The 22,004-nt window shown below is 38.6% G+C and overlaps 7 protein-coding genes across 7 annotated transcripts; 5 read left to right on the forward strand and 2 right to left on the reverse strand.

The window, feature by feature from the left end:
• Positions 1 to 69: 69 nt before the first annotated feature.
• On the forward strand, positions 70 to 1,248 carry LOC110858542. The gene is made up of 4 exons (XM_035858763.1): positions 70 to 696; positions 774 to 835; positions 909 to 947; positions 1,027 to 1,248. The coding sequence occupies exons 1-4, from the start codon at positions 645 to 647 to the stop codon at positions 1,246 to 1,248; spliced, it is 375 nt and encodes a 124-aa protein (XP_035714656.1). The 5' UTR covers positions 70 to 644.
• LOC110858543 (4-coumarate--CoA ligase 1-like) lies at positions 762 to 6,072 on the reverse strand. Its single transcript, XM_022107360.2, has 15 exons — positions 5,464 to 6,072; positions 5,170 to 5,377; positions 4,882 to 5,058; positions 4,743 to 4,806; positions 4,451 to 4,676; positions 4,259 to 4,370; positions 4,125 to 4,183; positions 3,921 to 4,005; positions 3,679 to 3,833; positions 3,559 to 3,610; positions 3,387 to 3,460; positions 3,275 to 3,328; positions 1,548 to 1,662; positions 1,408 to 1,457; positions 762 to 1,351 (listed from the first exon to the last, which is right to left on the reverse strand). Exons 1-15 carry the CDS (start codon positions 5,584 to 5,586, stop codon positions 1,286 to 1,288), a joined length of 1,620 nt encoding a protein of 539 aa, XP_021963052.2. The 5' UTR covers positions 5,587 to 6,072; the 3' UTR covers positions 762 to 1,285.
• Positions 6,073 to 6,158: 86 nt separating this feature from the next.
• Positions 6,159 to 8,807, reverse strand: LOC110858544. Its single transcript, XM_022107361.2, has 7 exons — positions 8,106 to 8,807; positions 7,758 to 8,051; positions 7,271 to 7,675; positions 7,076 to 7,156; positions 6,938 to 6,961; positions 6,674 to 6,871; positions 6,159 to 6,590 (listed from the first exon to the last, which is right to left on the reverse strand). Exons 1-7 carry the CDS (start codon positions 8,499 to 8,501, stop codon positions 6,285 to 6,287), a joined length of 1,704 nt encoding a protein of 567 aa, XP_021963053.1. The 5' UTR covers positions 8,502 to 8,807; the 3' UTR covers positions 6,159 to 6,284.
• Positions 8,808 to 9,116: 309 nt separating this feature from the next.
• On the forward strand, positions 9,117 to 11,405 carry LOC110858429. Its single transcript, XM_022107209.2, has 5 exons — positions 9,117 to 9,636; positions 9,713 to 10,084; positions 10,155 to 10,683; positions 10,760 to 10,909; positions 11,004 to 11,405. Exons 1-5 carry the CDS (start codon positions 9,258 to 9,260, stop codon positions 11,179 to 11,181), a joined length of 1,608 nt encoding a protein of 535 aa, XP_021962901.1. The 5' UTR covers positions 9,117 to 9,257; the 3' UTR covers positions 11,182 to 11,405.
• Positions 11,406 to 11,753: 348 nt separating this feature from the next.
• On the forward strand, positions 11,754 to 15,688 carry LOC110858403 (trypsin). Its single transcript, XM_022107175.2, has 18 exons — positions 11,754 to 12,096; positions 12,613 to 12,667; positions 12,772 to 13,065; positions 13,143 to 13,197; positions 13,783 to 13,835; positions 13,912 to 13,947; positions 14,011 to 14,157; positions 14,221 to 14,336; positions 14,420 to 14,444; positions 14,614 to 14,716; positions 14,776 to 14,821; positions 14,897 to 14,909; positions 14,980 to 15,021; positions 15,104 to 15,118; positions 15,201 to 15,230; positions 15,321 to 15,333; positions 15,410 to 15,449; positions 15,528 to 15,688. The coding sequence occupies exons 1-18, from the start codon at positions 11,944 to 11,946 to the stop codon at positions 15,549 to 15,551; spliced, it is 1,260 nt and encodes a 419-aa protein (XP_021962867.1). The 5' UTR covers positions 11,754 to 11,943; the 3' UTR covers positions 15,552 to 15,688.
• A 471-nt stretch (positions 15,689 to 16,159) lies between these two features.
• On the forward strand, positions 16,160 to 18,778 carry LOC110858404 (trypsin-1). Its single transcript, XM_022107176.2, has 17 exons — positions 16,160 to 16,343; positions 16,427 to 16,636; positions 16,737 to 16,777; positions 16,862 to 16,887; positions 16,962 to 16,978; positions 17,041 to 17,104; positions 17,204 to 17,221; positions 17,334 to 17,348; positions 17,432 to 17,564; positions 17,641 to 17,761; positions 17,852 to 17,860; positions 17,931 to 18,045; positions 18,156 to 18,201; positions 18,278 to 18,290; positions 18,362 to 18,419; positions 18,487 to 18,569; positions 18,667 to 18,778. The coding sequence occupies exons 1-17, from the start codon at positions 16,256 to 16,258 to the stop codon at positions 18,687 to 18,689; spliced, it is 1,080 nt and encodes a 359-aa protein (XP_021962868.1). The 5' UTR covers positions 16,160 to 16,255; the 3' UTR covers positions 18,690 to 18,778.
• Positions 18,779 to 19,304: 526 nt separating this feature from the next.
• Positions 19,305 to 21,461, forward strand: LOC110858405 (mite allergen Der p 3). The gene is made up of 13 exons (XM_022107177.2): positions 19,305 to 19,480; positions 19,550 to 19,583; positions 19,712 to 19,873; positions 19,954 to 20,109; positions 20,212 to 20,359; positions 20,427 to 20,436; positions 20,498 to 20,609; positions 20,677 to 20,682; positions 20,768 to 20,882; positions 20,956 to 21,001; positions 21,072 to 21,142; positions 21,220 to 21,248; positions 21,314 to 21,461. The coding sequence occupies exons 1-13, from the start codon at positions 19,403 to 19,405 to the stop codon at positions 21,388 to 21,390; spliced, it is 1,044 nt and encodes a 347-aa protein (XP_021962869.1). The 5' UTR covers positions 19,305 to 19,402; the 3' UTR covers positions 21,391 to 21,461.
• The last annotated feature ends 543 nt before the right edge of the window (positions 21,462 to 22,004 follow it).

Raw genomic sequence — 22,004 nt, forward strand, 5'->3', positions numbered from 1 at the left:
AAAGTCAGTAAAGTAAAGAAATGTTTATTCCAGGAATTGTAAACACTTTTGTGTTTACAAATTCCTTGCACGTTAAACAAAACACGAGGATAAAATGCATGCATTGTTTAAGGAAATGGGCGTCAGTTCACTCCCCTTTTCCACAACAGAGCACAACCAAGTTTCATTGTTCATGATCTTCAGAGAGGACATATTCCTTCTAAAAGTTGTCAATTTAATTCCAACACTTGCATTCCGACATGCCCAGGTTTGACCCTTTATTTGGACTCGTCTCATTCGAAAAGGCAGCCAAATTCATTGCCATATTCGATTTGGTACGTCATACACATGTTTCATTCGAATTACTGCGAAAACAGTCAGGATATGTATGTACATGTATAGGTAAGTAATTGTAGGTCCTTTGTAGCTTGTACATCTTATCCCATTTCGCTGGCGGAGGTTACATATACGAAGAGAGATCAGGTAACATTTACCAGAAAACTGCCACTACTAAATCAGCGAGTGCTAAAATTATGAGGATTTAAATTGTCATATTTTCAGAGGAATACGAAGGTGAGCTGTCTCGAGCCGTGACGGAAAAGGAGGATGTTCAAGCGTCGGGAAGCACTCCCACCCCAAATGAGACTCCCAAGCCAAGCGGTTCCATGAGCTATAAGGACTTTAAGAAATTAATGGGAATAGGAGTGCCCTCTGCAGGTGTGCTCAATTAAATTACCGCCTATGAATAATGATAAGTTCAGGTTTGACTCTATGGATTTGTGCATTTTTTATAGACATTTTAATAGTTCTGTTGCTCTGCTTTGTGATTTTTGCCATCGCCCACATTTGCATGGAGGTAGACAATGTTTTTAACACGTTAGAATTTTTACGTTCGGAACAATGTCCATATTTGCATGACCTTAACTTAGGTTTGGATGTGTCGACTTTTGTTGAAAGCTGCTTCACACGTAAGTTGTTTCCTAATTTGAGATAATTCCCAATTCCAATCTCCGCCAACTTAACCAGGCAAATAAATTGTATTTGCAGAAGGATGGGTCCGCATTGAAGACCTGGTTTTGGTGTCGTTTGGGCGTCACTGTAATGTTCACGCTTTACAGCATTGTTGGAATCATGAGTGTCAGGTCGGACATTGTGGACTGGATTTTTGAAGCCATGAATATTTATAGGATCTACACGTTGTACATTGTTTACGAGTTTAAGTCCTACGTTTCTGCATGTGTCAATGTTGTCAAACCGATGGAAATGTAGGACAATTGAACTACAGGTTCCTATTAGTGGTGAATGATTAGTCTATTTTTATTTGCTCCACGAGTTGTCGAGAAACTTTCCCTGTTTTCCCTTTCGGAAGTTGCTGTGTACATAAGTAATAAATTATTAAAATTACGTAATGTCCATTGTTTTGACTACCTTCACAAAGTAGACACCTCCTCGAACATGTTTAAAATTCGGCAATTGACCTATTATCACAAAAATTACATTTCATTTTGTAAACGAGTTGCACCAAAAAGGCTGAGAATATTATTATGAGAGTTATGTAACAAACGCACCATTTGCAAACTCGACCACTTCCTCCTCAGTGCACTGGAAGTCTTCCAGAATGACGCAAAACGCTCGTGGAATGTAACCACCTCCGTCAGGATCGACCACTCCCACGACGCAAACCTGCAAGATCGGTCGGGATGATAAAACGGTAAGTTAACCACTTCACCCCTGAGCGACGCATATTTTCATACCTTTCACCCCAGGGCGCATAAACTTTTTGTTGTCCGTGGTTTCTCCTAAGGGGGTGATGCAGGGATGAGCATTTTTTCAAAAAAATTAAAAAATTAAAAGTTCGGGAATTGCATGCAATTTTGCCATGAATTTGGTTGGTTACCATGGCAAAATTGCATGCAATTCCCGAACTTTTAATTTTTTAATTTTTTTGAAAAAATGCTCATCCCTGCATCACCCCCTTAGGAGAAACCACGGACGACAAAAAGTTTATGCGCCCTGCTTTCACCCCTAGCAACGTGGAATTTTTTCTTCCCTTGACCCCGGAATTTTCACCTACTGCATGACGTTAATTACTAGGAGATGAATTGAAAAATGGTGTTCCCACCGGAATTATTCTGGACAGTTTTTTTATGAAAGTTGATACGAATAACCATTTGGGAACGGATTTTGAGTTGTAATTTGCATTTGTGCATTTTTTCGAGCACTAATGTTTATAGCCGAAAATAGCCAACACGCCGAATTTTAAAAGTGATTGTAATTGCATGGAAAGTTAAACAAACATTGAGTAATACTTACATAATAGTACGTAAATTCGAAAAAATCGATTATCGCGCCTCAAGCGCCCCAAAAGCCGATTTGGGCGGGAAAATTAAACTTCGCAAATCTTGCTTTCAATTCGTTATATAGGCTATAATTAATTTAGTGGTTACACTAAAACATGTAAAAATTGTTTCTTGTACATCTAGCTTGCATAAAATTTACGCACACTTTGGGAGGGAAGACCAAAAGTTCTTGAAATGAGTTTAAATTGACAGCAGCGGGAGTGATTAATTGTAGCATCAACTTTTCTAAGCCAGCCTTTGGTGAATAGAACTCAAACCTAAGCGGGAAAATTAAATGCTATTAATTCCGGGCAGTCGCTTAATTTTCCCGCCCAAAGAAATTTCACCAAGTCCAGATGCGTAATAATTAATTTTGACGTATTTTGTCCGACTGGCAATATTATTTGTAGCCTATAATATTAATTTCATACAATTCACCGAACGTTTAGTTTTCCCGCCAAAAACGCCCGTTGGTGCGTTCCAAATCCGAGAGAAACAATTTCTCTAATCTTATCGGATAGCGCTGTTGAAATAGGTGACGAAAATCCCATCAAACAGGAATTTTCAAAACAGGGCGTATAGGCTAGAAATAGCCACATGGCTATAAATTGTTTTTGCCATCATTTATAACACTGATTCCGAAGAGGCAATTCATCTTCCCGTCCAAAAAAGGGTTATTGTCTCAAAACTATACTTTCCTGGACTTAGAAGGGCAATGACCTAATTTTTTTTCGAATACGACACATAGTCGTAGGCCGGCGTGAACGGAAAATACGCCACATAGTCGGATCCGTTGTCAAGGGTCAATACGACACATCGTCGTATTCCGGTGCCAAGGGAACTTACGCCACATGGTCGTATTCGGTGTAAAGGTCAAATACGCCACATAGTCGTTATAGGGGCGAAGTGGTTAATTATGTCAATGTTAACAGCAATGCAAAGTGTGAGACACTGACTTCTCCTACGGCCGGATGGTTGTTGATGACATTCTCAATATCCGTTGGTGAGACCTGTGTTGTTAAAATGTGTAGGATTGACCCACTCGTTGTCAAATCCGAGAAAGCTTACGTGATTCCCGTAATACTTAAAGATCTCCTTTGCTCTGTCCACCACGTACAAAAATTCGTCGTCGTCATAAAATCCTACGATACATAAATTTCATATTCAGCCTTGTTAGTTGATAATATGCGGTGTGCGCTGAAATTCAGGTTCGCCATTTGATACATGATTTGGCTCTCACCCACATCTCCCGTCCTAAAGAAACCATCTGAGGTCATAGAATTCTGTGTTGCCTGGAATAAAACGTGATGCCATTAAAAGTTGTACATAGGTTTGCTGCAGAAGTCGATTTGGTGCGAACCACTGGATTTTTATAATAGCTGGAGAACATTCCTTTGTATCGAATGTATAATTCCCCAGTTTCATTTGGACCTAGAATTTGTTCTCCGGTTTCCAAATCTCTAAATTGAGCGGAAACTCCACGCATTAGTTTTCCAACGGAATTTTCTGGAAGTCCTAATTGCCAAAGGATAACAAATAACGATGCAACCGTTCAGGTAACACTGTCGCAATAAGCGTAATTTTAAATAAAATCGATCCTACCAGGTAGTTCCCAATCAGGTGGTGCATTGTCGGTGTCAAACTCCATTGTGCTAAGGACAAGTCCCACCTCGGTCGTACCCATAATCTGACTCATAAAAAGCGTATTAGATAAGTAAACATATATCTATAGGGATGTAGATGTAGCTTGTCCTACATCACGTCTAACAAGAATATGAATTTGTGCATGCTTATTGTCTCTCTCACATTGAAAACCTTCTTCATATTTGGAAGGGATAAAATTATCTTCACCATCGCATGCGTCACTAGAAACCAGAATATACACAAGTCACAAGTTATTGTAAAAACTATATGAAAACGAATTTTCTGAATTTTCTTACATGGGGAGCCGCCAGTGCTTGCCCACTGTAAACAAGAAAAATCATACTGTGCAGCTAGGGGGTGGTTAACAAGGGCCAACAGCATTCCTGGAAATGCGAAAATATGTCGAGGCTGTAAACCACCAGAGATTTCTATCAATGGACGCATTACATAATTCCATTTAAGCATAATTCAAATGTCCTAATTTAAACCTGGTACTTTTTGATGGCTTCAAAAACATTTTCTGGTCTAATTGTGTGCATGACAAGGACGTGGGCTCCGTCGACAAACCCGATGGCTGGAATGACGCAGCCCGAAATATGCGTGCCCTTTGTAATGGTCAAATTCGGGTTTTCCTTGTCCAAAGGTCGATTCACCATGGACAATACGACCGTAATCAAGGCTTCATGCGACAACACTGCTCCTTTACTTGGCCCACTAAAGGTTTACAGCAAAGGGATTAGCAGTCATCTAAAGGGTATGGAAGTTTTCTAAATAGCTTACGTTGTCCCACTCGTGCTTAATATAAGGGCAGGGTCGCTAAGGTTTGTGCATAGTTTTGGCATTGCTGTAAGTTTTGCATGTTATAGCAAGTGTTTTGAATGGAAATTAACAGAAATTAGCAGGGTAACAGTAGGCCTACCTGATCCGTCGTCATTCATCAAATCAAAAATTGATAAGCAACCTTTCGCCTGTCCATTTACAATGACATCAACGTCCCAATAAATTTCACTTGCAACTGCTAAACATATTTCTGCCATCTCAGGTTCACAGTAAATCCATCCAGCTCGAGATTCCTTGACTCGATGTAAAAGAGTTGCTGTATGGTTGAACGTGTCGAAAAAGCATAAAAACCATATTTACTTTGCATTACACAATACATTTTGTAACCATAATTGTAATTAATGCATAAGTAATTCTACATCATTACCCTCGTCGTCTTCAGGATAAGAGGCTCTTGGGATGCCGTTTGCTCGCCAGACTCCGGTGAAAAATATGTGCAATTTAGAAAGGTCATAGGTCAGATAAATTACAATGTCCCCAGCTCTGAATCCCCGCTTGTAAAGGGCACTTGCTACGCTTTGAGTGGTTCTGTCAAACGATCCAAAGTCATAGGATTCTCCTGTGATTGTGTCGGTCTAGACAAATCCAAGTCATATGTACATGAAAATTTTAAAAACCTGGAGAGTACATTATGAACTTAATCCATTTAGCTTGTAATTACTATGCATGTCGTCTTCCCTTGTGCGGCGTATTCATTAGCCTTCTCAACCAGGTATGTCGGCAATATGGTGTTTTGGGGCAGAGGAATATCCTCAAATGGCGAACTTAAAGTGTAGTTCTTCATTTTCGAGAAGATGTGATGTGTAGCAGAGAATTTCCAGTTCGAAACTTCAAGCCAAATTGTTAAGCACTTGTTAGTGGAGTGAAGTCAGTCAGTAGGCCACTAATTGACAATATCCTTGGTCTCACAGTGCCTCTTCCAGTCTCGAAAAATCTCTAGTTGCTCGTGGAATTGGGGACACACTTCCTCTGAACTTGACTCGAATGAGAAAAGATGCACAAATTGTTTCACCAAGTATTCCAGTTTCTTAGTAGTTGGTTATTAGTGCCGCTGTTGGTATCATATCAGTCGACAGGGACATGCATAATTCCAAGCCTGCAGAGTGAAGCAAGGTGACATAAAGTTGATGAGGGAAGGTATTCTCAATTATTCATTTGACACGGTTTGGTTTCAAGGAATGACCTAGAAGTGTAGTATTTAATAGCTAGCTGGAAGCCCGCACGTCAAATCTCCTTGTGTCAAACCGCACAAGACAGGGAAATTTGCAGGTATTGATTCGTCCAATGTGAAATATGGCAGAAAGTCAATCGCTCAAACGAAGTGCATGCATGCCAAATCAATGTTTAAATAATTGCTGGGATATTATACGTATCTTTAATTGCACAAGGACAAAATAGAAGTGTAAAACAAGCTAAAACATGAAAGTAATGAAAACTAAATAAAGCAACCTTTAAGTTTTTTTAGCTCTGAACGTCTAAGCCTCATTCCAAATGTCGTATATGCGAAATTGCTTTATTTACTCGCGTTGTAAGAGCATCCTTGTATTTCCAAATTGTAGAATCAGGAACTAAAGAGTTTTCATAGTCGTCACAGTTTTTCAAGTCTCGAACGCAGGTCTGTCGGTAGTGTTGCATTTGTGCAATGTCAACATCAACTTGGTGAATATTGCATGGACCGTCGATACACTTTAGTGGAAAATGGTTGTGGAGCAGCAAAGTGTGGGCTGTGGAGTGAATGCATTTCACGAACTTTTTCGGAGGCGTATAGTTCCCTGCACGATATATGTGCTGCAACATAATGAAAATGAAATGCAAATTGACTGGGCCTCATAATTCACGAGTCATAAACAAGGAAAGGAAATGTTGCGTACTTTCATCATGTGCAGGTGTGCTGGGACTGGATCCGCTATCTCTTTCTCCCAGGGAGGAATGGAGTCGAAGAAATAAATGTTTCTGAAACAATAGGAAGTTATCGGCATGTCACGTGTTGCATTATGTTGATTAGAAAGTTGCTCATCAATCTCTATAATTAAGTCCTCCCACGTGTTGCCATTTTTCGGAATTATGACCTGCAAAAAGACTAGTCCAATCGTTCGTCCTCACAAATGATATCTACGATGCATATATGTATTTACCTCGTCTGTGTCCAACAACCCAATCTAGAGGAATGCATACACGAGTAATTAATAAGTAATACAAAAACAATGGGAAATACTCCGGCTTTGTAACATTTAGTTTTAAATGCCGGGTAGTATAGCTAATTGATTGATTACCCAATCAAACTGGTTCAGGTTTCGGTACAGGCAATCGTTATACGGAATGACCTCATTTTTGCGCTTATTGGTCGAGTGTCCCTGAAATGTGTATGTTTTTTAATTTAATTTTTGTGACATGCACATTTCAACCAATTTAACCGGATTTTTCGTATTTAGTTAAACTATATATGATGTGCATGCATGTAATTTTACCATGTTTGACAAAAATAAGTGCGTCAGGCCAGGCTCATTTGGCAGTGTGCCAGGCAAGGTTAATGGAGTCACGTCTACTTTCCCAAGTTTTTTGTAATAGTCCAAAACATTTTTCACGTTCGGGTGGACTGAAAACTCGTAAAAGAAAATCTTTTGCACCCCCAGAAGCAGCAGAAGCTCGATCCATTCGATTAATCGGTACGATTGATCATTGTGAAGAAAGTCCAGACCTTTCACACACACGCCGAAACGCAGCTTCTTTTTATTTGCTACTGAGCCGCCTATGTCGATCGGGTCGGCTTCTTCAAAATCTGAATCACCAATGTCGTTGACTAATTGTATTCCCAAGTTGTTGGTAGCATTATCACAAGCATGGCCCACCAGCGATACAGAAATTGGAGGAACCTACTTTCACAAAAACGACAGCCGTGTAGATAATGCCGGTAAATTTTTCACCCATAAAATATCAAATGAGAAAATGTTGTACCTTTTGAATACCTTTTGATTCTGGAGTAGAACAAGTTAATTGATATGCTGTATATTTCCCCTTTTTGCTCCATTTAGTGAACCATACTTGAAGTTTTTGGTGGACAGGAACAATTGTCGGCCTTTTATTATCGTACTGATACCAAAATTGGCATACGGGATGAACATTTAAGAGATTATTGGGTTCATCCACCATAGCCAAGATGCGAATTAGTGGTCCTGCTGTTCCCTTACTGGGGCGCTTGTCAACATACGCTCTGTAGAGGTAGAAGGTGAGATTCCCAATTCTTTGAACCTTTTCATAAGTCACTTTATTAAGTCTTGAAAGCTTAAGAAATTATGTACAAACCTGCCAATGCAAATTACTGAATTCTAGACGGAATAAATCCGGAAAATTTCCACAACTTGAAAACTTTCCTGAACGTCCTTTCAATATGAAATTGCGATTGGGTAAGTTTCCAACTTGTGATAGTGCCAAAGCCGTTAATTCTTCTTCCATTTTGGCGTTCTGTTCATCTTTGCTGATAAAATGGTCCAAAAATAATTCCTCTTCCGAATCAAATTCAGCTTCAAAGTTGTCTCTATTGAGGTCAGAATCGTTAAAACGGTGAGCTGCCTTGTCAAGTCCTTGCGAAAGTAGCTTCACGACCAGGCCAAACACAACCACAGCCGCAACAAACCCCACGAACAGGCGTCGGTGCCGATTTTTCGGAAATGCTCGCCACAAAACCATTTTCAGGGACATTTTAATATTTTATACGAGATTCGTCCAGTGAACGCATGTGAATAATTATTACGGGGCAACTACATTTCTCTGGACTTAGTTGATTACCTTTGCGTGCGTATGTATATGTATTGATTAATACGGCTAAGCGAGGATTTAGATTAAACTTCGCTTTATCTACAGCTTAAATTTTAACTAAACAAAAGTGTATAAACCTCAGTCCAAGTGGTCATCTTTGTAAAGAATGCCAATGCAAAACGGTTTAAAATAAATTCGTCCAAGTTAATATAAAGAATATGTAAACGTATATATTCATACATTCATAATAAAAATAATTCAAAACATGTATTTCGCAAAATCGATTTACGCATGCTGGTTCAATTATTCCTCCAATGCATGCTATTTGCATAATAAAGTCAATATTACAATGATCCACCAGATACGATTCAGTGGGCTACACATTAACTTGAATAAATAGTACAAACGAAATTGAATCATCTCACAAAGGAGTCATCTGAAAATGCACAAAGCAATGAAAATATTGAAAATGCATGGGAAAGTGAGCTACAAATATTACTTTGAGACGAGATTACCCCAATGGCAACGAAGCGGCCTGAGCCGGGCTCGTCCGTTGTTATTGTTCCATGCAAACAGAAATAGAATTTACTTCAGAATCCACCAAAGAGAAGAAGAACGAGCAGTAGCGTTTTCTTTTTTTTGGTTTATTTCCGTTCTCTTAATTTTTTTGTCCCTCTTTTGGTTCATTTAGTCGACAGTATGGCGGAACAACCCATCAGCCCACAATTACAACCAAACATTTCCGACCTTAGTGACCTCGCTCTCAAGTTGGACATTCTTTCCTTGGGCGACGATTCCATCATTGCAACGGACAGGACTGCTATACTATCCGAAGAAGATGAGGAGGACAAAGAAAATAATCCTCGTAATTCTGTTGGAGATGCTCCTTTGGTGTACGAAGTAGATGTTATGAAGGACTCGTCTATAGTACTTAATTCAGGTGATGCAATGACTTCAATAAGTATTGAACCGCCGTCTAGTGAATCTGAACGGCCATTGCAAGTTGGGGCTCATTTTGTCAGTGGAATTGACCTTGGTAGCGAAATTATGGACGAAAACCAATGGATGAATGCGTCAGGTAAGTCAAGTTTGAAAAAAATGTTGTTTTATTCGGAAGATATTGTTTTATATGCGTTTGGTTCTATATGTTGCAGATTTTGCTAATGTTCAAAATCCTACCGAATGGGACATGTTGTTGACAAGGGGTTCTGGTCTGCCTTCTGTGAAAGACTTGGCCAGGGATTCTTTGTTTGTCAAGTTTGATCCTCTTGTCCCACTGTCACGAGAGCTTCCGCCTCAGCCTGATCCGGTTATTGAACGTGATGAGCCGTCTGGTGAAGTTTTTGATTGTAACCTAGAAGTTGGCGAAAATGGCAATGAAAACGAAGGATTCAACAATAACAGCGCTGTTGAAACTCCTGCAGAAGCAGCTAAACCTCCGGTTCCACTTTTCAACGATTTCGCCATTCCTATAAGCAGACCAACAACCAAGACTGAAGATGAGCACGATTGGGTTAGCGCAACAGGTACAAAGTTTACTTCTTTGTATTTTGGATACACTATAATAAGAGTTGTTTTTTGTTGAAATTTGTATAGATTTTGCTACTACTCAAAACCCAGAAGAATGGGACATGTTGTTGACAAGAGGTTCTGGTATTCCTTCTGCAAAGAACTTGGCCAGGGATTCCTTATTTGTCAAATTTGATCCTCTTGTCCCAGCGTCACGAGAACTTCCGATGCAGATTGATCCTGTTACAGAACAGGCTGCTGAGCATGTCAACAATACATCAGGTCGCATTTCCGACAGCAATGACATTGGAAATGTCAACGAAAACGAAAGGTCTAACAGTAACATCATTGACCACGCCGTTGTGGAAACATCGGACCAACTTGTTGACGCTGGTACCCCTCTTGATATTAATAAACCAGATACTGCAGAATTGGACGCACAGACCGAGAAAATGAAACTCTTAGAAGAGAAAGTTCAAGCAGCAATGAAAGAGTATCAAGCGTTAGAATTGGCTTTAGAAAACTCAATCCAATCAAATCAAGAAATTAGGAAGGAGACAATCTTGGCCAAAGAAGACTTGAGTGAAATGGAAACAGCATTCGCCGAAGTGTTATTGTAATCATTTGCCATCAAATTCGATTATCTCCCCAACTTTCCGATATGATACAACTGGTTATATTTCTATTTTCAGATGTTATGAAAGTGGGAAGGTTTACCAGAAGAACTTTGAGCTTAACAAAAAAACTTTAACAGAACGTATAGCACAATTGGAAAAGCGTGCGAGTCGAATGGACGAGAAGTACGAATACACTGATTCAAAAGTCCAGGAGATGACAATAAAGTAATAATTTTATACGTTTACAGTATGATCATTGTTATCATGATTTTGTATATTATTTTTATTACCAAATTGTCACATTATTTTTTGTGTAAAGGGTGAAACAGGATCAAGAGTCAAGACTGAATATTTTGAATAGCGAAAATTTCAAACTCAAAGCTTCAGTCAAAATGGGTGAATTAAAGATTCAGAAACTCGAAAATGAGATTGAACATATGACAACGTCAAATGGTAATCTGCAAAAGTTGTGCGACGAAATGATTCAACAATGCTAAACGGTCCTTTTCATAAAATATTAAAAATAAGTTTGCTTGTTTTTTTGATTACCAAAGCAGTCCAGTCCAATAATTCTAAAAATTCCATGTCTGATAAAGTTTTTATACTTTTGTAATGTTGCAGGGCATTTGCAAATACATTTTGTCTTAATACTGTAATACAAGTGTTTGTAATCTGCCCTTCAGTCTGGCAATAAAACGCGAATTTTACACTTTTCTTAATATGTCAAGTTTAAATGAAATCCACTTTACAATTTTGTACATATCAGCTAAAATCCACTGTCATTCGCTCACTCATTCACCAACCAACCACAGATTACAGTATGCAATAATATGTTGTTATTTAGCTAGCTTGACTCGGAGGAAGGTGATGTTTGGCATTTATTATCCCAACTCCTCTGAGAAAAGGTGATAGATTAATTACATCACAATCCTCCTAGCAATGCAGGCACTCGTATAATCTCATCTTTTTCAAGAAGACGGGTCTCTTACTTACTTCCTTACTTACTCTTTCTTCGACTCGCTCATAAATGGTGTTTAAATGCGATGGTGCTTATGTATAAAGAGGGAGAATGACCTCCTCGCTAATCCAGTCGGCAGTCGACCTGTCTAACGCTCCCAGGTTGTTCCTTGTACGTAACAGGGAAACATTTTTTTTGTGATTTCTAATCGTTAAGAAGTAGAAATCATCTGTCAAGAGCAGTTTCATATTCCTAATATTTTCTAATAATTCCGGCAACTGGTTCGAATATTCAGAGTGATATGCACTGCACCACACACGCCACACGTCAATCCAAAATCAGCATGGGTACAACAAAGGCCTCGGAATTTGGACATGTGCGTCTCAAAATTGTGTATTTTGCCATTTTTCAATTGGCGTTAATCCATAATGCTGAGTCGTACTCGATTGAAACGGTAGGTGAAGTTTTACCTCATCTTTTCTTGGGCGATGTGCAATACATTTTAATATTGATAATATAAAAATGATCCAAATTTTTTATACCCAACGGAACATCTTCACCATTGTGCACTTGTCATGGGCAAAGAAATTGGATTCTCGTATTATTCGATCGTGTCTGGTTTTCGCAGGTTTTGTTCAATTCCCAAAAGTCGAGTTGTTTGTTGCATTCCTGTCCAAAATGACATGTTTATGTGACAAGTTGCTTTCAGTGATGCGAAACCCGGTTTATTCTCCCCATTTTTACGACTTTCATTAATTGTTTCGGCCAAATTTTACTGCCATGATCTATGCGGGTTTGATATACAACATTTTACGCCTCATTCCGTGATCATTTGCATTTCGAGTCCAATGATCTTTTAAAATTAGTATCAATTTTCACCGTTTCGCTAAATATGTATGTATGAATTATTAAATTAGCTCATCCACCATCGTCATAAATACATCCAAATGTACTCAATTTGCTTTTGTAGGCAACTGATTACACCATCGACCCTTCCTTTGTTGCTCAGGATGATACTTTTTCAGGCAAGAATTATAAAAATGACTTGAAAATATCGTTCATCGTATGAAAAATGTGTTAGAATAGTAAATACTTGGCTACAGCGAAAAAAATAAATTGCTTATGTTAGGGATTTTTGACCCCCGCGTCCCTGCCATTTCCAACGTCGACTATGACCAGCAGAATGAGATTGATAGGGAAAAGAGGGACGTGGATAGCGTGACGGAGGTGACCGAGCCAGAGGGGACGACCTTTGTCCCCTTCAGCGACAGAGACGCCCCACTGCCGTCCACCCCATTCCCACGCCCAGACGCCGACTACAACTACCCCACCGTCAACCCCATCCCCGAGGATTTTAATCCCTCAAATTTAACGGACATTGATCTGTCGTCAGGATTTATTCAAAACAGTCGAGCATCTTGTCGTAAGCTGAAATACGGCCAAGAAACACCTTGATTCAAAAATCTTTGTTAAATATGCAAACTTGAATATCTACGACAGAATGTGGGAAACCTTCCAGAAGAATTGTGGGAGGTACTACGGCTTCCATCAAAGAGTAATAAATTACAAAGTTAATCCTCATCCCATCAGCATGATTTTACACAAGGTTAACTTAAGGCTTACCCTCAAGCTCGGAGGAGTGAATCGGGTTTGGAGCAATATCCCAGTTTCAACCTTCTCTCTCGCTTTGCGTAATGCATTGTAGTGCCTATCTCGAAACTTCGCATCGACCCTGTGGGGGGGAGGAGTCGACCCCAGGGTTCATAATGGAATATGTTGCACTCGTCTTTCTGCGTCTGATGGTATTTTTTTCAAATTTTTTGGACTCGCGCGAAGGGCTGCAAATGGTTTACCAGTCTACATAAGGTTACATTACTTGATGGTAAACCATTTGCAGCCCTTCGGGCGAGTCCAAAAAATTTGAAAAAAATACCATCAGACGCAGAAAGACGAGTGCAACATATTCCACTATTATGAACCCTGGGGTCGACTCCTCCCCCCCACAGGGTCGATGCGAAGTTTCGAGATAGGCACTACAATGCATTACGCAAAGCGAGAGAGAAGGTTGAAACTGGGATATTGCTCCAAACCCGATTCACTCCTCCGAGCTTGAGGGTAAGCCTTAATGACATGACTTTAGCTACCCCTGGATGGTCGGCCTGACCCGTGGAGGTGGACGCCCTTACTGTGGGGGTATGTGATCCATCCTTCTCTTACGTCACATAAGATGTTATCTTAATTATAATTAACCATAATTAATCTAATTTAGGCACTTTGATCAATTCGAAATATGTGGTCACTGCCAGTAAGTCCTAGTTATACGTTCTGAGGGTGCCAGGGTGGAAAAAATTTATATATGAATATTCAGGTCACTGTGTTAATGGTCAAACTGCCAGTCGCATCACGGTTGTGTTAAATGAGCAAGATTTTAGCAGCAGCAGTGATGGAGCCAAACCAGTCTCTATTCGAGTAGAGTCAATCAAAATGCATGAAAATTACAACGGAAACAACATTGGTAAATCCTCACTATAATTTTTAATCTATCGCTACGTTGTCTTATTATACATATTTAATTTAGACAACGATATTGCTTTACTCAAATTGGCACAATCTGTCCCACTCGGGAATGGATACATCCCAATCTGTTTGCCATCGGCGAGTACAAATGATTTTGCTGGAATACACGCCACTGTCGTAAGTGATATCAGTAACGACTAGTAATTCATGATTCATGTTAAAAGTTAGTTATTAATTGTCACCCAATGTTGTATTTTTAGACGGGCTGGGGAGCAACGTCGCAAGGTATTTCGACAGATCAGCTCGCCCACGCTTGGGTGCATGTGTATGTTAGGGTTTGGCATGAATAGCTTACAAAATATGTCCAGAGTATTGCAAGGGGTTGTAATAAATTTTGAATTTTTAAAGTTTTGGAAATACAATTTAAAAAATGAAGTTTATATGCATTTTTCAGGGGGTTCAACATCATCCAATTTGCGACAAGTCACCGTTCCTGTTCTTTCCAACTCTGAATGTAACACTCGGTCGAAATATAATGGGAAAATTACCAAAAACATGTAAGACGTTTTTACACCAAACATGGAGATATCACATCTTATATTGTAACTCATTCCAGGCTTTGTGCCGGTCTATTGGCGTCTGGTGGAAAAGACTCGTGCCAGGTAAGTCGTGCATCCGCTTTTCGCAAAAATAGAGTAATCGCAAAGTAATGTTGTTTGTCATTAACTGATTTTTAGGGCGACAGTGGTGGTAAGACCTATGAAATTAACCTGTATGCATGGATGCTATAATAACTAGAAAAAATCATGTTTCTTTCTAGGTCCGCTAATTATTGATAACGGTGGAAGGAAAACTTTAATAGGTCCGTTACGACGTTACACGTGGCAATCTCCAGTCCAGCTCTGAGATCCGGTTTCTAATAATTATATCTTTTATTTTTTCAGGAATCGTATCTTGGGGTATAACAACTATTTTGAATAAATTTAGCAAAAATGTGATGCAGGTATGTGTAAATATTTTGCGATAACTAATTACCTTTAGGATACGGCTGTGCCCAGCCCCAAAGTCCAGGTCAGTCCTGATTTTATATGTCCTCATTTTTAAGTGGATGTTGTTTTGTTAGTTTAATTAACCCATTGAAATTGAATTATCCTTTTCTAGGGGTCTACTGTCGGTGAGTAATTTTAATTTCAAAAATGGCTTTGCTGAAAATCGCGTGGATTTTATCATTGTTAAATTACTTGAACTAGTGTTGCGAATTACCCCGACTGGATATTGGCAAATACAAGGGTACAGTTGATAAATTACTTGAAGCATACCCTTGAACAATATGAAATTATGCGAGGGATCTATTTGGTTTTGCAACAGGGTGCGGACTGGTGCCAAGGCTGATTCCCAGGAGTTTAAACTGGTTTGACCAAGAAAATGTGTGCAACTGATTATTTAATGCAGATTATTATTTATTGTACATGATCCCAAATTGTGAATTGATTGAAGAATAAAACTTGTCAAGGAACTTATTATTGTTACGTTACCCAAAAGTTGATTGAACTTTCTTCACAATGTACGTGCGATAAATATTCGAGCTGGTGAGTCCACCTAGAAATAAATTGATTGACAGATTTTCAATCGTGGTAAAAATTTATTTGCACGATTCATGAAATTCGCAACTGGGTTCCTCCTAAGTAGGCATAGCAAAATTGAACCTTTCCCATCGCATATATATACAAGTAGTAGTTCTACAAGTAGTTACATTTTCATATACATATTTGCAAATTAACCTGATAAAATTAAGGCGAGGTCGGAGTAATTCAAGTCGGTATGCATAATTCCATGTTAGGTACTTCCCTGACCTGGCGGGCGACGGTGTGTATCTACTTACATGCAAAAGCCTAAAATAATTTATCATGTACATACATCTTCACACCACCAATTTCATATGCACGCCAGGCTAAATGATTTCGGATTTACTAGTGTTACTTAAGCATTAGATTTGCTTGGAGGATCGAATAGTGTATCCTTGCACTTTGGAAAGACAAGATCTTCAATATTTTGGACCGTTCAATATATAATTTTGAATTTAATAGTGTCGCATCATGCAAATACATGTCAGTTTTTTGTTCATTGTCTTCTTGGGAGCTGTGGCAATTTCGACTGCAAATCCACTTGAGCAACACGAACGATGTAAAAACGAAATTTTGACAACCTTTCATATTTTGATGGGACCTATTTCGAAAAATAAATAACTAATCATTTTTTCGTAACAGGTGCAAATGATGAGTTAGAAAAATCAAACGAGTTCCCAACGCCAAAACCGTTTCTTGACGAACCAGAAAGTGACACGGAGTCAGAAATGCAAGATCAAAATATCGTCTACATTCCGCCCAACTTTGACATTAACCAAATTAAAGAAATAACTGGAATCAAAAGTGATGCTCACAGTAAAATCGGACATTACGTGGGACGTAGTGAATGCGGTACAAAACTAACCATTTTCATTTTTTTTTATTTTATGTCGAATTTTAAACGTCAATAAATTGTCGATTATTTATTATGTACTATTAAATAATATTTGAGAGTGTGGACGGCCTGGAGAACGCAGAATTGTTGGTGGAGAGGTGAGCTTTTTCATGTAACTTTTATGAACAAATTCTAGACATACGTATGCTGACATGTATGTAGCTACATAATTATTGTTTCAGCCTGCAAAAATTAACGAATATCCGTGGTAAGAACTATTTATTGTACGTGCAAGCTCCCAAAATTTCCATCATTAGTCTTAACTTATAATTTTATGATTAGGACTGTCGCCCTCCTTCGTAAGTGCATAATAATCACCAAATTCCGAAGAATCTTTTAGATTATCGAATTATGCGTCTAGGAAAAAACTGGCTTGGAATTGTTAGCATTACTGCTTTTTGTGGAGGCACACTAATAAACGACAGGTATAACGTAGCAAAGTTAAAAAAAATTAGTGTCACATAAGACATATTGCTTGCTTATGTGGCTGATAATGAAATTGTGCTTTATTTAATGTTGTCTAGATATGTCGTAACCGCGAGGTAATAGTTATTCCAGCTTAAAATTTGGTATTCATGTAACATTCTCATGATGCGGGATTTCTATTTGTCTTTCCGATTATCCTATATTTATCAAAATATGCCCAATTGGTAGTCATTGTGTGGATGGGTGAGTTCTATTAATTAAAATTCAACTGTAGCAACGCTGTAATGATGGATCAATTAGTATTCATGAATAATGTTACTTTTTAGCATGAATGCGGGTGGAATCGTGGTCAGCCTTCATGAAGAAGATCAGTTTTCCACCTCTGAAACGTCAGCCGGGTCACAGAAATTGACTGTCGAAAAGATTACCAAACATCCGAATTATAACCGAAGAAACATTGTATGCCATTGTACCAACAATCTCTAATTTTAGTGGATCAATCAATAGTCATAAAATTTGCACCTCAATTTCACAGGATAATGACATTGCTCTGCTAAAGTTAGCTACCCCAGTTCCTTTGGGCAATGTTTTTGTTCCGGCATGTTTACCTGCTGGCAACAACTTTACGTTTGAGGGCGAAAACGCAACTGCTGCAGGCAAGATAAACCGCCGACACATGCAAAATCATAATTGTACACATTTGTATGCAAATTGTTGAATTGAAACTTTATTTTGAACAATTTCAGGATGGGGAAGTAAGCACGATAGTAAAGTCGTTATTTTTACAGTGTGGTCAAGTGACATAAATATTTTTGGAATGAATAGCGACTTCTGAAGGTGGAGCAGTATCTGGTGTTCTCCGGAAAGTAACTGTCCCAGTGATGTCCAACTCTGACTGTAATACAAAGACAAACTATCAAGGGAAAATTACGGACAACATGTAAGAGCTACATATGTATCCATCTACTACTACTACTAAAAGGATGCTTATTATTTGTCCCTCCTCCATCAATCAACACTCCCTAAAAATTCTGTTGATCTATTCTGAAGGCTTTGTGCTGGAAACCTTGAAGAAGGTGGAAAGGACTCCTGTCAGGTCAGATTAGTGAAAATTTGTGTATTTTCCCTGAAATTGTAAAACTCACTAATGTGTTTGATTTTCAACAATGCAGGGAGATAGTGGTGGTAAGACGTATGAAATCAGCCGGTATGCATGGACGCTATAATAACTAGAAAACAATTATGCTTCTTTCTAGGTCCGTTAACAATAGAAAATGGTGGCCGAAGGACTCTAATTGGGGTCGTTAGTTGGGGGTAATTATGAAATATGAACTCATTCAAAATTTCAATTTGATTTTTCATAACCGTGCTTTCCCTGCAGATACGGCTGTGCGAAGCCCAAGTCGCCAGGCGTTTACACACGCGTAGGACGATTTCCAGAATGGGTACTCCAAAACACACAAGGTAAATTCCCTCCTAGGATACCTCGCAATTTAAATGAATATTTAACGGTAAATCAAAAAATACTTGATGATTTATTTCATATTTTAATGTCATTCAGGTGCGGAGTGGTGCCGTTTGTAAATCTGACCAGAAATATATCTACAGTTAACTCTACTACTAAAATATTGTTACATTTTAAATAAAATGTTCATAGTTATGCATATCCATTACTTATTTGTTTCATTAATGTGAGATCAAATTTATTATACATATCAAAGAGTTTATGCATGAGTAGATATGCATATACCTCACGGTTTGCATGATTATCAATTGCAAGAAATATGTATGAAATTTTAAATCATAAATAAGTATTAACAAGGCGAAATGATGGGTGACAAAATTGCATATATTCATATCTATATAAATACATTCATGCATACTTACTAACCTTAGAAATACATGAGGTACTTTGCAAGTCATGTACTGACCAAGTCTACACACTAGCCACCTACCTTAACCATCCCTTGCTTAATGCACAATTCGCAAATGTCACAAAGACCAGTTTTCTCAGATGATAGAGTCAATTTTTGCAAATCTGACTACCACAAGCTTAACACATACATACGTGCATTGCTGCTGAATATAGCACAAATTGACACTTTTTGTCATTGCATGAATGTAAATATGTATGTGTGTACATGTCTCTTTCCTTTGTTTCAACTGCATGCCAAACATCACTTCGAATCTCATTAGGTTATCATGGTTGACCGATGCAAACGGCCACCTCTGAATCTATATTAGCTGCAGATTGTAGTGGAACGACATAGAACCACTGCAGAGGTCGATTGGATAACATGGAGAAAATAACCATCGTACTGCTTTCAACCGCTTTGGTTGCTTTTGCTGGATCCATTTCCACACCCCCGGATTCGGTAAGAGGCGTAGCACATTTTATAATAATATGTAGAATGAAATTTATTTTGATAAATTATGAATTGCAGGATTCTGGAATTCATAATTTTGCTACCATTGAAGGTAAAGTGAATTGAGTTTTTCATAAACCAGTCAGAAATTAGCTAATATTTTTGGTTTTAAAGAAGTTGAGCTGACCAAAAGTTGAGCTAGGTCACCTCCAATGATAAATTTGCATTATTTGTGCGTAGACTTGAGTAACAAAGTACAAGACGAAGAAGTAGAAACTCCTCGACCGTTCTTGCTTGAACCAGAAACCACAATTGAAGTAGTGGCGCCACCCCCGCTGAAAAATGCAGTTCGAACTCCACCCGTCGAAGGGGAACGACATGTCGTCGGAAGCGAAACTTGTTGTAAGTAAAATATTCCATACAACGAGGTAAAATGATTAATGTTCAGTGCATCATGTTTCTAACTACGTATGTAATTGCAGTATGTGGAAGAAGTATAGCAAAAATTGTGGGTGGAGAGGATGCGCGAATCAATGACCTGCCTTGGACAGCATTATTGTACAAGCGTGGTTTCTTCGGAGGGCGAAGTCCATATTGTGGCGGAACATTGATAAATTCACTCTACGTACTCACGGCTGGTAAATTATAATTACTTAATTAAACAAGTCAATTCGTGTCCATGCTGTATTTTTTCTGGGGATTTTTTTTTACTATTTTCTTAAATCCTGCATGTTAAATAGCTCACTGCGTGGATGGCATGAGCAACCGCAGCATCGAGGTCGTTCTTAAAGAAGAAAATTTGTCTTCTACTGTTGAAAGCAAAACATACACCTTCAAAGTCTCGAAAATAATTCAGCATCCGAAATACAGTCGACGCACGATTGACAGGTATTTATTTATAGGTCTTCTCTAATCATTATCTTTTTAATTTAATGCGACATACTTTTCAATACAGTGATATCGCGGTAAGCCAACATTTCATAAACATTTGTAGTGGATGAGACCACACTTTTCATGTCCCCACAGCTTTTGAGATTGAGTTCTCCAGTTGAGTTGTCCGCAAGTGGTCCGTTCGTACCGGCCTGCGTCCCCAAGAACAATGAGCAGACGTATGAAGGACAAAATGCCACTGTGGCTGGTATGTATTTCAACCCAATTTAAATAGAAAATTCTCACTTTGACTCATCTTGTTTGTGTATTTCTAGGTTGGGGTAAGCGAAAACAATGCAAAAAACAATTGTAGAAAATATGACATATTTATGCACATATTTGCATACGATGCCTGAATTTACTTAGGAGCTGTGAAGCAAGGCGGAAGTGTATCCAAAGTTTTGAAACGAGTAGATGTGCCCATACTCAGCAACCAAGCGTGTAACATGACCAAATACGCTGGGAAAATTACGGACAACATGTACGATTCGTTACCCAATTACATTATGCTTTGAATCATGTTCATGATGAATGCATAATTGTGTGCATCTCAGGCTCTGCGCTGGGGACGTGGAGAAAGGGGGAAAAGACAGTTGTCAGGTACATACATACATAATTCGCAATTTGCAAATATGAGGCAATTAGGTGAAAGCCGTCTTGTGGACATTAGGGTGATAGCGGCGGGCCATTAGTCGTGGATGTGTACAAGAGGAAGATGATTGTCGGCGTTGTTAGTTGGGGGTGACTTAAAATATTTTTATGATGAATTTGCTTATCCTAATCTTGATCAACGATCTGCTTTCATTATTTTGTGACAGATATGGATGTGCAAAACCAAATTCTCCCGGTATACTAGTAATTATTCTTGTTTATGGAAATATGGGCTTATTAGTTGTGTTTTATCCGTTTCAGGCGTTTACTCCCGTGTCGCAAATTTTGCGGACTGGATAGTATCTCAAACCTCAGATGCGACTTATTGCAATGAATAAATTATTTAATTCCAATTTTGTTCATGTATTTGTTTCCTATTTAAAATAAAATTTTGTTCACATAAAACGTATGTAAAACATTCTGCCTAAAACCTTAATTGTTTAAAAGAGACCTTAAATAAACACACGTGCATAATTGACACACGCAGAAATACATTTTACTACTTAACATGTAGTAGTGACACACAAATAAAGTTGTCAATGCATAATTTTGTAGGTTAGGTCAGGTTGGAAAAACAATGATGGACGCGTTTCCTCGATATTAAAGTGATCTGTCCAGTTTTAGCTACTAACACACTTTCAAGATCGACATTAAAATACGGATCTCATTGTCTCATAATTTATCCTAAATTGAGCTCAGCTAAGTAGTTCGTCGGTGAGCTACCTGCACAGTGCACATGTCAGCACAGATATGAGATATATCTGGCCACTTGTGCTTATGCAAAGTGGCGAGACGAGACTTTCTTTCTTTGACAGATTGCAGATGTCACAGACCCAATTTTAACTGCCACTTAAATCACAAACGAGGCTTAGATTTCAGAATCAACTTTTCCTTTTGACAAGAACTTTATCACCTTCGTCATTTGGACAATGTGGACGAATGCATTGTTAAA

Source organism: Folsomia candida, unplaced genomic scaffold (assembly GCF_002217175.1).
Source record: "Folsomia candida strain VU population unplaced genomic scaffold, ASM221717v1 Fcan01_Sc021, whole genome shotgun sequence".
NCBI lineage: Eukaryota > Metazoa > Arthropoda > Collembola > Entomobryomorpha > Isotomidae > Folsomia > Folsomia candida.